Consider the following 16,579-nt stretch of genomic DNA (forward strand, 5'->3'; position numbering starts at 1 on the left):
GTACAGTGTGCTGTAGTGTACGGGGTGCTGTAGTGTACTGGGTGCTGTAGTGTACGGGGTGCTGTAGTGTACTGGGTGCTGTAGTGTACGGGGTGCTGTAGTGTACAGGGTGCTCTAGTGTACAGGGTGCTGTAGTGTATAGGGTGCTGTAGTGTACAGTGTGCTGTAGTGTACAGGGTGTTGTAGTGTACAGGGTGCTGTAGTGTACAGGGTGCTGTAGTGTACGGGGTGCTGTAGTGTACTGGGTGCTGTAGTGTACGGGGTGCTGTAATGTACGGGGTGCTGTAGTGTACTGGGTGCTGTAGTGTACAGTGTGCTGTAGTGTACTGGGTGCTGTAGTGTACGGGGTGCTGTAGTGTACGGGGTGCTGTAGTGTATAGGGTGTTGTAGTGTATAGGGTGTTGTAATGTACAGGGTGCTGTAGTGTACGGGGTGCTGTAGTGTACTGGGTGCTGTAGTGTACGGGGTGCTGTAGTGTACTGGGTGCTGTAGTGTACGGGGTGCTGTAGTGTACGGGGTGCTGTAGTGTACGGGGTGCTGTAGTGTACGGGGTGCTGTAGTGTACTGGGTGCTGTAGTGTACGGGGTGCTGTAGTGTACGGGGTGCTGTAGTGTACTGTATGCTGTTCAAACAGTGTTCAGTGTTTCTCAACCAGGTCATGGACCTCCTGTGTTCCCTTGCATAAATACAGAGGTTCCTTGGGAAAGTATTTAAAATATTTTTAAATGGTATTTTTGTTAAATGTATCAAACTGTGTTTAAATAATATTGTACAAGCCCATTATATTTAACAAAAAGTACTGTTTTAAAATTAACCAATAGGATTGGCTTGGGATTTGCACACATTCTCTCATGTTACTCACTCATTCTTGAAACATAATGATTTACAAATGATTCAAACAGATAGCAAGTTAAGTGTCATAGAAACCATAAAATTTGTAAAATTTGTACTTTTTGTGGTGCGAAAAAAGTGTGTGTGTGTGTGTATGTGTGTGTGAGAGAGAGTTTGTGAGTGGGGGTGGGGGGGTTGCAAGATATTGCTATGCTAAGATAATTCATGTTAAATATGAATACAATTTGTGCAGCACTGACGCATATTAATTATACTGAGCTTTCTCTCTCCGACTGATAGTAGGCCGATGTTGAACAACATATTATGCTGATGCCCAACTAAGTGTTGAAAATGAGTGTCCTGAAAGTTAGGTCAAGAGCCCTATAAGCTGTGATGACAGTCAGCATGCCCTGGAGTGCGCAACTCAGCTGAAATCAGACTTGCAGTAACCACTTGGCGTTTCAGTAGCGGCCGTCAAACAACCAGTGAAGACCCTGTGTCTCTAGCCCACTCAAGGGCTGAGTTGTGGGGTCCGTGGTGTGGTGGCGAGACTCTGCCCCCTCGGTTCATATTGGGTCAGAGGCAGTGGAGCCCTCTCCGGGCTACCCACCTGCCCCCACCGGTGAAGACCGTGTTTCTCTAGCCCTCTCAGGGGCTGATTTGTGGGGTCCGTGGCGTGGACAGTGGCATGGTGGCAAGACTCCGCCCCCTGGCGTCATATTGGGTCGCGGGCTGTGGACCCCTCTCTGGGCTACCCACCTGCCCCCACCGGTGAAGACAAGTTTGTCTCTAGCCCTCTCAGGGGCTGATTTGTGGGGTGCATGGTGTGGTGGCGAGACTCCGCCCCCTCGGGTCAGAGACAGTAGATCACTTCGTAGATCTTTCTAAAGCATTTGATACGTTTGATCACCATCTACTTTTTGAGAGATTAGCTGGTATTGGCATGGATGCCGGTGCGTGTGAATGGTTTCGAGATTACCTGTTGGAGAGACGTCAATGTCTTAAATCGGGTAACATTCAATCAGTCTTCCTCCCTCTAGCTAATGGTGTGCCCCAAGGTTCGGTATTGGGTCCTGTCCTGTTCACCATTTATATTAATGACATTGTTACGTCACTGTCTGGCTGTCACACACATTTATATGCGGATGATACAACTGTCTATTGTATTGCGGATAAACTCCCACTGTACATGTCGTCCCTGTTAGACTGGAGCGAAGGCACATATCGGACCCGATCGAATGATCGACTCGTTTTTAAGGTTCCTCGTGTGAACATTGGACTTGGTCAGACTGCCTTTGCTTACGACGCTCCCTGTACGTGGAACGCCCTCCAACAGACTTTAAAGCTTGAGGTGCTTCCTACAAGACAGACTTTAAATCTATGGCCCTTAGCCTTTGCACTTCATCCTGCAATTGTTTTGAATGATTCTATCTGTAACACTGTACATTGATCTGTTGTTCTTTATTATTGTTTGTTTATGATTGTGTATGATTGTGTTAGCTCGTCGACACCGCAAATGAGGGAAACCTCAGTGTCTAACGAGTTGAAATAAAGGTTTGAAATGAAGTGGGGGACAGTGTAGCCCGCTTAGCAGTAGTCATAACTAGACCACCAAGGATCTGGAAAATGTGAGGTGTCATAGTGTTTTTGTTTTGATGTTCTGGGACCACTGCCTCTTGTGGTAGCAACATAGAACTGCAGGTCAACAACACGACGGAGGGAGAGAAGGAGGGAGGGAGGGAGGGAGTGATGACCGGACCTTTGCTATCCTTGGTGCGCTGGCTTAAAGCCACGCACAAAAAACACACCATTGTTTCTTAATGTCTTCATTTATAAGGAATCTAAAGTTTGTATTTTTAATTTAACAGAAAAATACTATGATTAATAAAAAATAATTAATGTTATTAATTAATTAAACCATGAGTGCAGTTGGGTGGGCCAGGGCCCCTATAAGGCTCGCCCATAGTGACGGCCATGCTATGGTCAGACAGTCAACTCGTTACACTCCGCTGAAATCTTCAAGAATCTGTCAACTTCGGTGGAGTGGGCGTATTTGAAGTCTGGACGCAGGCTACGGGTGGGGGGGTCTTTAAGGATTTTTTAAAATATGCCAGTGGTCCAGAGATCGAAAAAGGTTGAAAACCTGACTTATTTGACTTCACCACATCATTTACAACTAGATCTTGTGGTTTTTCTTGGCGATCACAAACGTTTTTTTAACCAACATTTCTTCCTGACTGTAGTTTTAGGCTACTCAATCCAGCGACATAAACTGTGCATGGGCTCAGTAGGCCTAGACTGTCTTAAACTGTGTGTATCGATTACATCATAGGCTAATATTGGGATATCAAACTGAGGGTCCATTTCGAGATTCGACCAGACATGAGAATGTGTTTGGTTGCCACCAACCTTCTTGGCTATACCCTTTCCGTGATCGGTTATGATTTGGGGGTCCGGCTAATACGGTTTGAAGGCATGTTTACAGGACTAGTATGTCTAGACTAGGCCTCTTAAGTATTGGTCTGTTTTTCCGCCGCTCAGAGCTCTGCCAGACGACCCTTTACGCCCGCTAAATCGGACTAGCCTACTATCTACTACACAGGCGAACTATCATGCAACACCGTTTGTCAAATTCGATTAGAATTGAGGTCTATACATGGCTAAGGACTGTACCATCTCGCTTGGTAAACAATCTCTCTCTCTCTCTCTCTCTCTCTCTCTCAGGTAACCCAAGGTGCCTCCCTGTAGTCACGTGGTTTCTGGCAGGCTCGGGGTAAAGGTGGGCCGCTCAGTGGAGTTATGATTATCTCTGCAGCTATCGGTTCTGTCCGCTCTGGAGCAAAGTGCCTCTGACACTTTTCCTCAAAACGACTCTGCTCTCTCGGATTACTGCCAGAAAATGTCAATCAGCAGGAAAGACTGGAGAGCACTTTCCAGGTAAGGGTCAGCGAAATTAAAGGACTTCAGAGAAGACAGTGCTGATTAAGACTGTGCACATCTAGCCTACATTTTGTCAAGTAATTTTGGATGGTAAATCAATTGAAAGCACATGAATGACCACATCGAAAAACATCGCATTATAATAATAATAATAATAATTATTATTATTATTATTATTATTATTATTATTATTATTGTTGTTGTTGTTGTTTATTTCCCAGTAGAGCCTCAGTTAGACAATGCAAACCCGTAAATTTAACAAACGACAACCTATTGGCAGATAATAGACATATGGTAGCCTATAGAAAAACGTTAACAAAACACCACCTATAGCTTCCTTTATATTGTTTTATGTAACCTTTGTTTATTTGGACATCAGTCTTTTAGTTTCATCTTGCGTGGGTAACTGACTAGTACTTTCCCAGGAGAACTAGTTTAACAGGTTATATATGTGGGTTTATGACTGCCTGGTTGGACATTACATTACTTTCACTTTAGTGAAGGCAAATTTACAAAAAAGCCTAGTAGTCATGTTGTGATGTATGTTTAACAGATGTATCAGCAACGGATAGGGGAAGATGATGAGTAAATATCTGTGTGTGTGTGTGTGTGTGTGTGTGTGTGTGTGTGTGTGTGTGTGTGTGTGTGTGTGTGTGTGTGCGTGCATATTGGCGTGTATATAAGTTCATGTATGTGTGGGTGTGTGAGATACCTGTGTGTATGTGTGTGCCTGTGTTTGTTACAGTGCTTGTAACATTCTCTGTGTGTGTGTGTGTGACTGTGTGTGTGCATATATGCATATGTGTATATGTGTATATGCTTAAGTTAATGTATGTGTGGGTGTGTGAGATACCTGTGTGTGTGTGTTTGTGTGTGTGTGTGTGTGTGTGTGTGTGTGTGTGTGTGCCTGTGTTTGTAACATTCTGTGTGTGTGTGTGTGTTCCCCAGCCTGACCCGTCAGTGGACCATGGAGGATGAGGAGGAGGTGGAGAGGGAGAGGAGGAGGAAGGTGAGGGGTCCCAGCTCCAACTCTGATTCTGACGACGACCGCTCGTCTGGACCCGCCCCCAGTGACACACCCAGCGATGACAGCTCCGCCCAGGAACCGGTCCCCACCGAGGACAGTGCTCTGGGGCCGCCGGCCTCCAACGATGACAGCGCTTCGATTCTCAGCAGGTTAGTATTACCTCAAGTATTTTGATAGAAATGGCTGCCGTAGGTTTACACTTGAAAATATCCCTCGGGTGCGTGTATCGAGTTCGCACTCTAGAGAAGAGTGCTCGTTAAGAGTCACCCTCCGGGAGTGTCTCTGTGCTACACTGTACTGTGTAAACACAAACACACACACACAAATAAATAAACAAACGCACACAAATACACAGACCTAAGATCAGTGAATACGCTGGTGTGTAGAAACTATAGTGTAGAAAGCTCTCTGTCTAAAACAACAGCATCTGTTTGCTAGAGGTGACGGAGTCTTCAAAGTGAGTTTTCACCAGGATAGAGAAACTCGTTCCTTTCACTGGAGAAACCCTGCCTCACACCACTGAGGGCACTCTGTCTCCATCTATTATTAATGAGAGAGAGAGAGGGAGAGGGAGAGAGAGGGAGAGAGAGAGAGAGAGAGGGAGAGAGAGAGAGAGAGAGAAGGGGGGTAGGGGGAGAGGGAGGGAGAGGGAGAGAGAGAGAGAGAGGGAGAGAGAGAGAGAAGGGGGGTAGGGGGAGAGGGAGATAGAGGGAGAGAGGGAGAGAATTTATAGTGTGTAAGATTATGTGTCTGCATGGGTGGGTATGTGTTAATATGCGTGTGTGTGTGTGTGTATGTGTGTGTGCTGCAGTGAGGAGCAGCCGGACTTCATGGAGATGCTGCGCGTGAGGAACGAGAAGAGGAGGATGAGACACCTGGAGACGCTGAGTCGGCAGCGAGAGGAGGAGGAAGGAGGAGGAGGAGGCAGGGGGGCCAGGGTGGAGATCCTGGGGGATGTCCTCGACCAGACCGAGGTGGGGGAGATGGGGAGAACGGAGCCCCCGAGACACACCCCTCCTCCGCCCAGACAGACGCGCTCCCCCGACGCCCCCACTACCACCGCCATCGCAGAGGACAAACAGGTGAGAGAGCAGTGTGCGCGTGTGTGTGTGTGCGTGTGTCAGAGAGGTTTAAGTCTAAACATGGGCGGCTCAAATCTGACGACGCACCGTGGCGTCTCAGCGAGCGGGCGTTCAAAGAACGGAAGCTGGCGTTCAGCGGGGGTTCCCCTTAAAAAGAACCCCGCGGCTCCATCCCAAACAAGTCCGGTGGAAACCGCAGCCTCTCTCGCTGTCATTCGAAACTCGCGGAGCAGCGGAAAGCACTTGCTTGTTTACACGTGTTCAGTTACATCGAGGCCCTCGAGTAGAGTTGTGTTCCTCTGCGCCAGGTCACGGAAAGTGCCACGGCGTTGTCAGTTCGGTCAGCTGCTACCCCACAGAGGGATGTCTGTTAATGATCTACTGGGCCGTGTACTCCGCCAGCGGAGAGACAGGGAACCTTTCACCTTTACCTCCAGGGGAGCAGGATAGACGTCGCGCGCACCGACGACTGACCCACATTCACACACACATGCACATAAACAGGCACACGGATATATACTGTATGGGAACTGGCAAAGACACAGACACACACATACACACACACACGCATACACACACACACACACACACACACACTCACACACACATACACAAAGGCATTAGTCGCTCAATGACTATGTAAATACGTGATATTGTACTTTGCTCTACAGGTAGAGTAGGCGATGATGTGAATGTTATCTTTATGATATTGTACCCATATCATGTCCTGCGCTGTACTGCGCTGTGTTAATTAAGCTAGGTGTGTCTTTTCCCACAGTATGTCATTGATTATTGTGAAGTTAGAATAGCTGTGTCTCTGTATTCAGTAAGCTGGTTGGTTGTTGTTCATGGGTTCTTTTGTTTCTGTCACAGCATGAGAATGGTTCCTCCCCAGAGACTGGGGATTCAGAACCCAAACCACCACCTAAAGCCTCACGCACGTTTGTCAGGTAAGGAGGGAACACACACACGCACACACACACACACACACGCACACACACACACTCGGAGAGAGGAAATCAGCACAGGTGTTCAAATGCCACTTAATTCCTACTCTTTCTGTCTCTCTCTCTCTCTCTCTCTCTCTCTCTCTCTCTCTCTCTCTCTCTCTCTCTCTCTCTCTCTCTCTCTCTCTCTCTCTGTAGTTCTGTCTCCATCTCCTTTGACAAGAGCCCCTGCCCCAGTGAGAGGAGTGGGCCTACATCTCCCATGAGCCCTCGCTCCCCGACAACCCCACTGTCCCCCCGACAGCAGCGACCCTCACCTGCCCAGAGCCCCTCCCCTAGAGGGGCCCAGAGCCCCACCCACAACGGACACTCTCCGGTAGAGCCTTTCGTGGATACACACACACACACACACACACACACACACACACACACACACACACACACACACACACACACACACACACACACAAGGTAGAGTCCAGTCCTCTTCCTTGGTAATGACATCATTCTAACTGCTGTCCTCTGTAATCTGTACAAGTGTATAGCACCCCCTAGTGTAACATCTGCTCATTGATTGTGTGTATAGTAAAATCACTGATGTAAAAAAAAGTAAGCATGTCCATTCACCTGGCTTTGGTTGAGCTGTGCCGTCATGTGATCGTGTGGTGCTCCTGGTGAACCATGTGACCCCCCCACAGGGGGCCAGTGTGAACGGCTCTGCAGCCAGCGGTGTGGTCAATGTGGAGCAGACGTCCAGACAGCCCTTCGCTAGACAGAGCTCCAGGACCGCTTCCTTTAGGGTGATTATACACACACGCACACCCATACACACACACACACACACACACATACACACGAGTGCATTTTTCTTGATTTTATTCTTGATTTGATTCTGTACCTCATCTGTTCTGTTTTCTGTAGCTGTAATGCCTGAATCCCCCTCCCTTATAAAGTGTATAAAGTCATATATATGACTTTATTAAGCTATATGACTTAATAAAGTAATATAGCTTATCTTATTTTCACTGATCCTCTCTCTTTCTCTCTTTCTGTCTTTCTCTCTCCTCTCTCTTTCCCCTTCTCTCAGAATGTTGATAGTCATATCTTATCTTATTTTCACTGTTCCTCTCTTTGTTTTTCTATCTTTCTCTTTCTCTCTTTCTCTCTTTCTCTTTCTCTTTCTCTTTCTCTTTCTCTTTCTCTTTCTCTTTCTCTTTCTCTTTCTCTCTTTCTCTCTCTCTGTCATTCTCTCTTTCTCTCTCAGAATGTTGTTGACAGTCATATCTTATCTTATTTTCACTGTTCCTCTCATTTTCTTTCTATCTTTCTCGTTCCCTCTCTTTCTCTCTCTCTTTCTCTCTCTCTCTCTTTCTCACTCTCTTTCTCTCTTTCTCTCTCTGTCATTCTCTATCTCAGAATGATGTTCACAGTCATACATGTATTTTATCTTATTTACACTGTTCCTCTCTCTCTTTCTCTCATTCTTTTTCTCTCTCGTTCTTTCTCTTTCTGTCTCTTTCTCTCTCGTTCTCTTTCTCTCTCTCCCTCTATCTCTCATTCTCTGTTTATCTCTTTCATTCTCCCTCTCTTTCCTCTCTCTCATTCTCTCTCTTGTTCTCTCATTCTCTCTCTCTCTCTCTCTCTCTCTCAGAATTATGTTGACAGTGCCCTCTTCTAATGTGACGTTCACCTAACCATCCTCCATCACCAGTCACCTGTCCCTGGCTCATTTGCTTGTGTCACCAAGCGCTAATGTCAGATGATATGGAAGGCAGTCATGTTTACCTGCTTTGACTGTCATCTCTGTTAAGGTTCTGTGGCATTGGAACACTGAGACTGTTCAGCAGCTCAGGTTGTGAGCGTGTAACAGCTCAGTGTCTCTCCTTGTCATACTCACATGCACGAGGTCTCACACACAGATGCTGAAGAAGAAAGAGGAGGAGAGCATGCCTTTACAGAGGAGGTACAGTAACATACACACACACACACACACACACACCTGCACACACATTTGTTTGCACAACCTAAGCATCGCTAGGAATCTCTCCCCTTGTTAGACATTTGTTATTCTTCAGCATGATTGTACAGTTCATCTGTATATTACCATATCTTGTATATTGTATATTGCACTCCTTGGCACGATTGTACAGTTAATCTGTATATTTACATGTCTGTATATTGTACTGTATTGTATATTTAGTGTGGCGCAGCGTTCTCTTGCTACTTCTTAAGGCAGCGGTCCCCAACCCCTGGGCGGCAGCCTGGCACCGCGTGTGTGAAATAACTTTACCCTGCACTTAGGAAATCAATCTGACGGTCTTTTTGACGTTTCACTACGACGTAGCCTACGCTACTCAAAACTCCCACGCTTGAACAAAACTCACACGGGGAGCCAGCGTCACTGCGTGACCTGAGTGATTGATGTCTTGCTTTCCCACTCTCTATTATTCTGAGTTCCCAAGCTTAGCTTCAGTTTAGATAGGATTAATTTATTAACAAATGTATTATGGTTAGCCATAGCTTGTGACAGGCTCTTGACACATGCCACAGCCCTGAAAATGACATTGAAGGGCATTCCTTCACAATGCTCACTACGATGGAAAGATACTCCATAGGGTGTAGGGTGTAGGGATAAGCCCTTCGGTTTGAAATACAGCCATATTCATGCACATTATGCTGTACATCAAAATGTTCACACAATTGTGCTGATTCACGATTGTACAATGTAATGATCAAAGCTGTGTGATTTATAGTTTTTGAGTTATGATCATTTGTTATGATCGCTATGCTATGATGATAGACAATACTCACCATTTAAATGAATGCCGCTTGCCTCTAGCTTTGAGAAAACGTACCCGTTTTCTAACTTGTCGCCAGCCACTCCTACAGTTTTTAACCTAGACTGACAAATTATAGACCGAAATGTTCATCTGCTTGTCAGGGTTCCTACGGTGTAAATATCTAAGCTGTAACATTTATACTTTTTTGCGCTATAGCCATCTGAACCTGGGCATGCCTTTCTATTCAAATGAATGATGGAATGTTCAGGTGTTAGTATCAGTTGGGAATGGGATTTGAATTTTGAATCTGTAAACACCTGTGACACACTAGCAGATCTGTCCACCAGATGGTACTCTCAGGCCTTGATAGAGATTAGACTAGTTGTCTGACAGGCTTATTATCACGTGAAACCTCATATTTCTACATATTATGCTTGCATTCAGCAAGCACACAACATTTTCTTCAGAAAATGTAATATACATTTTCTTCTGAAAATGTCATGCTACTGTTCTAGTTATATTTGCACCTGTACTTTATTTCTTAATCTCACCCACCTGCCTGCCTAGTACCTACCTACCTACTTACCTACCCACCTACCTACTTACCTACCTACCTACCTACCTACCTACCCACCTACCTAACTACCTACCTACCTATCTACCTACCTACCTATCTATCTATCTACCTACCTACCTACTGTACCTACCTACCTACCTACCTACCTACCTACCTACCTACCTACCTATCTAAATACCTACCTACCTACCTACCTACCTATCTACCTACCTACCTACCTACCTACCTACCCACCTACCTACCTACCTACCTACCTACCCACCTACCTACCTACCTACCTACCTACCTACCTACCTACCTACCTACCTACCTACTTACCTAACAACATACCTACCTACCTACCTACCCACCTAACTACCTACCTACCTACCTATCTACCTACCTACCTATCTACCTACCTACCTACCTACCTACCTACCTACCTATCTACCTCCCTACTGCACCTACCTACCTACCTACCTAACTACCTAACTACCTACCTACCTACTTACCTACCTACCCACCTACCTACCTAACTACCTAACTACCTACCTACCTACTTACCTACCTACCTACTCACCTACCTACCTATCTACCTACCTACCTACCTACCTACCTACCTACCTACCTACTTCACTGCCCAGCCTCATTGTAACGCTGTGCTCTGTCCCCGTCTCCCAGTGCCAGCGTGCGGATCCCCGCTAAGACCTTGGAAGGAAATAAGGTGAGACCATCACACACACACACACACACACACAATCCTTATTTTATTCAACTAGGAACCACGTCAGTTACGACCGCAGTCAGCTCGTTTCTCCACTCAGAGTGAGTCAGTGACAGAATCAGTCTCAGAATTAGTCTCATTTGGTGGTCAGAGAGATGTGTTGATTTAAAGTCTTCTAAAGCAGATGTTGAGGACGTCTGTGTTTTCCTTCCCAGGACCAAAACCAGGAGGACTCTCCTTTCCAGAGGAAGTGAGTGGATATTTAACAGCTGATTTGTCAGTGCCTGGTCAATGTGTGGGCTCAGTCATGATAAGCCAGATATAATTTAATTATCTCTCCCTCGATAAGGACCCAGGAAGTGTGTGTGACATATTTCCTGTCCCTCCAGCTCCAGACAGAGGGTGTCATCACGCACCATCCAGGAGAAGATGGAGAGACTGGCTCAGGCTGCCCAGGTCAGATGGCAATGCAGTGCAACACTGAACATAGTTACACAACACCATACAACACAATACAACATTGAACACAAAGTTACACAACACCATACACCGCAATACAACACTGAACACAGTTACACAACACCATACAACACAATACAACACTGAACACAAAGTTATGCATGTCGCAACGTGACATGACACCACACAACACAACAGTAAACACAATTTCTTGACACAACACAAAACTAAACGCAAAGTCAACACCCCCCCCCCCCCCTTCCCCCATAGAAGTCGGAGATCGTGCGTTCTCCTGACGTTGCCCAGAGGACCCTGTTCCTGCTGGACGAGGTAACCAGGAAGAGAGGCCTGTTTGAGAAGGATCAGGCATCCGGCCAGGGCAGCCCCGGGGTCCTCAGACAGGTAAACATCTCCATCTGTCTGTCTCTAGTCCTTAGATCTCCAGCTCCACCCATAGCCACCAGTAGGTTAGTGGAGATGCCTTCATGGTACGATGCTATATTGTGAAGCGATGCAACTATTCTAGGCGTTGATGGGTAATTCAGCGGTCTCTCTTCTCTCTGAACAGGAACACCGGACCTTCGCGTCCGGAATCTCGGACCGGATCAACCGCTGGGTCCACAAGGCCGGAAAGCCTGCCACCTCCCACAATGATACCGTAAGTTTGGAAACGTAACCCTTGTTCTTTGATATAAGGGGAATGAATGAAATGAAATATCTAATATGACATGCTTTATCTGTGAAGTGAAAGTGAGAATGACTCGAGGTTGTCGGTATAGCCTCTGACAGCTAGGGGGCAGTAGTGCACCTCTAGTAAGTAATTACTGATGTGGGAGTTCTGACTCTCAATCAAACACATGCACTCTACAATAACACACACACACACACACACATTGATGCACATATGCTTTTCACCCTCACCACTCCTGGCAGTAGCCATATCAAATGAGTCACCTCATGAGGAAGATTCTAGATATAAAATACGCACATCAGGCAATGGGTGCTGGGTTAAGAATACGTCAGTCTAAACCTGACCTGATGAAGATCCATTGGGATCGAAACTCGTTGCTCAATAAAGAAGTACGAAGAAGTATCACTTCATGAGGAAACCAACATAAAGTTAGTCACACACGTCAGTACCCAGGACGTCATATCGGGTGACGATGGCCTATAGAGTAATCTCACCAGGAATAAAAGATGGATGCCTCACAGGGAGAACAAAGCTGCAGCAGCTGTGTCCTATCGATGTCCATGACTCCATCAGTACTAGTCTATTAATATTTCACAGACATGCGGCCAGATCACAGACATGCTGACAACAGACACACTTCTGCATCACAAACTGTCTGTCTCTCTGATCGCATGCTCTATAGCTGGGCTCAGATCCCTCCCAGCTCAGATGGCCCTCTAGCAGCTAGGTCCACGACGATGAACTCTCTAACACCTATAATGAACCCTCAGCTAGGTCCACTATGATGAACCCTCTAACAGCTATGATGAACCCTCAGCTAGGTCCATGACGATGAACTCTCTAACACCTATAATGAACCCTCAGCTAGGTCCACTATGATGAACCCTCTAACTGTTAGAGGGTTCATCATAGTGGACCTAGCTGAGGGTTCATTATAGGTGTTAGAGGGTTCATCATAGTGGACCTAGCTGAGGGTTCATCATAGCTGTTAGAGGGTTCATCATAGTGGACCTAGCTGAGGGTTCATTATAGCTGTTAGAGTCTAACAGCTATAATGAACCCTCAGCTAGGTCCACTATGATGAACCCTCTAACAGCTATGATGAACCCTCAGCTAGGTCCACTATGATGAACCCTCTAACACCTATAATGAACCCTCAGCTAGGTCCACTATGATGAACCCTCTAACAGCTATGATGAACCCTCAGCTAGGTCCACTATGATGAACCCTCTAACAGCTATGATGAACCCTCAGCTAGGTCCACTATGATGAACCCTCTAACAGCTATGATGATCCCTCTCACAGCTAGGTCTACTATGATGAACCCTAAAACAGCTATGAATAACCTCTATCAGCTAAGTCCACTATGATGATGAACCCTCTAACAGCTAGGATGAACCTCTTAACAGCTAGGTCTACTATGATGAACCCTCTCACAGCTAGGTCTACTATGATGAACCCTCTAACAGCTAGGATGAACCTCTAACAGCTAGGTCATCTATGATGAACCTCTAACAGCTATATCTACTATGATGAATTCATTATTCATTATTGCCCTCGGGGATAAATACCTATCTATCTATCTATCTATCTATCTATCTATCTATCTATCTATCTATCTATCTATCTATCTATCTATCTATCTATCTATCTATCTATCTCTGTCTGTCTGTCTGTCTGTCTGTCTGTCTGTCTGTCTGTCTGTCTGTCTGTCTGTCTGTCTGTCTGTCTGTCTGTCTGTGTCTGTCTGTCTGTCTGAGTTGTGTGTGTGTGTGTGTGTGTGTGTGGTGGGGGCTGTGCGTCTGTGTCTTTCTGTGTGCTGGTGATCATCTGCAACGCTGTACGACCCCTCTGTCTCTCAAGGACCTGAGGCACGTTGACATCGGCAGTAAGAGGAGCCTGTTTGAGAACAGAGGGGAGGAGGGCTCCCTAAAACCAGCCCCTAACAGCAAGGTCTACAAGTGAAGAAACCCCCAACACTGCCAGCGCTAACACAACAAGTATGACTGCTGATGAATCAATGTTAGGGATTTTCTTTCCAATATTAAGACTATTGCCCAATGGTTAAGCCATTACTTTAGTGCTAAGATTACAGCCTAATTGCAAAATGCCCTATTTTTCCACATGAGAATGACTGTACTTTCTCCCCTGTTCCAGTAGCCGTGGCCTGGAGGCAGCAGGAGGGTGGAGGACGGGTGGAGGACGCCATGACTGAATGTCTCTGTGCTTTGTTCTTTTGTTCTGTTTCACAACCCCAGTGTGCGTAGGAGAACAAGTTGGGAAAAAAACGAAATTGTGAGAGGAGAGGAAGGCTCTGAGGGACTCGTTGAAAGCTCTGTGATGCTGTTTTAAAATGTGTGTGTTTCTTGGAGGGCCTTTTGTCTTATTTCCAACTTTATCTGTCACTGATGAAGAAGGGAGGAGAAGAGAGGAGAGAAGAGAGGATAGGGTGGTGGGAGAGGAGGAGAGAGGAGGAGAGAGGAGAGGATCGATTGGCTGTTCTTTTTGTTCCTTTTTAAACGTCAGCTGATTCTTAAAGCACTTTGCAGCAGCGACCTTATGGTTGATAAGGTCCATTCCTATTAAATCAGAGAACCAGGATTTCTGGCATTGAAAGTCCGTGAATTAGGTGTGCGTGCGCGCATGTGAGTGCGTGCGTGTTTGCTTTTCTGTGCTGCCATAAGATCTCTACGCTCTATGCTCTTGTATGCTTTCTCTCTGTAGGGGCACTGCACTGCCTGACAAGCCATCTATGGAATAAAACAGATTTTATACCACATATTTCTCTCAAAAGTGTCCTTCTTCTCTCAATTTATAACTAACCAAACAAAACACAGTGCATAAAATACTGTAACAGTGATTTTCTAAATCAACTTGTGTTCTTATGCTTTAAATCTTTAACCCAACAGGAAGGAATGACTAACACTCTAAAAACAGTTGCCTTAAAGGGGAGTTGAAGCTGATAAGTCCGGAACGCCTGTACTGTTTAAGCAGCGTGCCACTGTGTGTGTGTGTGTGCGCGCGCGCGCGTGTGTGAGATACATGTGTGTGGCACAGGCCTGTCCTCAACAACAGAAGCGTCCTTTTTTGGGAGCGATGATAAGAGTTGGTGCTTGGCTGCTCCCTATCTCAGAAGTTATTAATAAACACAATAGGCGTCCCAAGAACCCTCTCCCCCCATTGTCTCTCTCTCCCCCGTCTCTCTCTCTCTGGTCTCTCTGTCCCCCCATCTCTTCGCAGTCACATTCCTGTGGGTCACTGGCTCAGCCTAGGGCGTCTAGCTGACCGGCACTCTTCCTCTGACCCCAGTAGGAGTCTGTCCATCTCTCTGTCTCTCTCACTCCATCTCTCTCCTTCTCAGGTAAGTTTTTTATCTGCTACATTAACATTAATACGGCGGAGCATACAAGATGATTATTTGAGAGTAAAGTCACACTTTATCTGGTATATTCAGATAGAACTGTTTAATCCAACAAAAGGTCTTCTTCCTGTCCAGTTTTGCTGTAGAACTACAAATCCCAGTCATCATGTCTGACAACGAGGTGGAGGAATACGAGTAGGTCTTTCTCCTCCGTTCATAGTTGATCTTTTATGATCTATGGAGTCGTGATTCAGCTGTTAGGAATGTGGCAGAGACTGCCAGACTGTGTGTGTTTGAAATGTACAGTTTGAAACTTGGCATCTGTTCACTGCGTTAATGCTGTGCTGGTTACCATGTCATTGTGTAGTTACAGTAATATAGAATACAATGTTCTGCAGATGGCTGGTCTGTACACTTTACATAATCTAGATTTCCATGGTGTGTAATGGTGTGCAATGTGTCCTTTTTCACAGGGAGCAGGAAGGTAAGAATGTGTGTGTCTGTGTGTGTGTGTGTGTGTGTGTGTGTGTGTGTGTGTGTGTGTGTGTGTGTGTGTGTACGCGCGTATGTGTGTGTGTACGCGCGTGTGTGTGTGTGTGTGTGTGTGTGCCTGCATTTTAATTGTGATATATTGTGTATGCAGTACTGGCCTGCAAGCCCTAATGACTCTTATTAGGTTCCATACAGCATACACAGGCTTAGTAACATCTGCTAATGACTGTGTGAGGAGCAATCATACCATATCATTACCATTGAGGCTTCACTTTCTTGTGGCGAGTAGCTGTACCAGATGGAAGTTTTACAAGCTTGCCGACAATCCACATGATCCTTACTTCTTACTCCATGTGTAGTATAGAAGTATTTGTGTGTGTGTGTGTGTGTGTGTGTGTGTGTGTGTGTGTGTGTGTTTGTGTGTGTGTGCATGCATGTGTGTATGTGTGTGTATGTGTGTGTGTGTGTATGTGTGTGTGTGTGCATGCGTGCGTGTTTGTGTGTGCGTGTGCGTGATTAATAGCAAATGTTCCTTTCCTTGCATGATCTCCCGGGCGGTGTGTCACAGAGGAGGAGGTGGTGGAAGGTATGGAGCTAACGAGCTTCATCGCGAGCTGTGTGTTTATTCAGTGGGCGTGAATGAAGCTTTGAGGGTCACATGAATGTCAACATCCTCTTATAGCTTTGCT

At 45.9% G+C, this 16,579-nt stretch overlaps 1 protein-coding gene across 1 annotated transcript; it reads left to right on the top strand.

Moving 5' to 3' along the window:
• Window positions 1-3,730: 3,730 nt before the first annotated feature.
• Window positions 3,731-14,717, top strand: lad1 (ladinin; the record flags this gene model as incomplete). The annotated part of the gene is made up of 14 exons (XM_084435971.1): window positions 3,731-3,768; window positions 4,720-4,947; window positions 5,610-5,880; window positions 6,754-6,830; window positions 7,026-7,203; window positions 7,526-7,627; window positions 8,747-8,790; window positions 10,845-10,887; window positions 11,103-11,137; window positions 11,277-11,343; window positions 11,617-11,748; window positions 11,915-12,004; window positions 13,901-14,037; window positions 14,195-14,717. The coding sequence occupies 13 exons, from the start codon at window positions 3,731-3,733 to the stop codon at window positions 14,000-14,002; spliced, it is 1,407 nt and encodes a 468-aa protein (XP_084292097.1). The 3' UTR covers window positions 14,003-14,037; window positions 14,195-14,717.
• Between the last annotated feature and the right edge of the window lie 1,862 nt (window positions 14,718-16,579).

The sequence above is a fragment of the Borostomias antarcticus genome, assembly GCF_949987555.1.
Source record: "Borostomias antarcticus genome assembly, chromosome: 3".
Classification (NCBI taxonomy): domain Eukaryota; kingdom Metazoa; phylum Chordata; class Actinopteri; order Stomiiformes; family Stomiidae; genus Borostomias; species Borostomias antarcticus.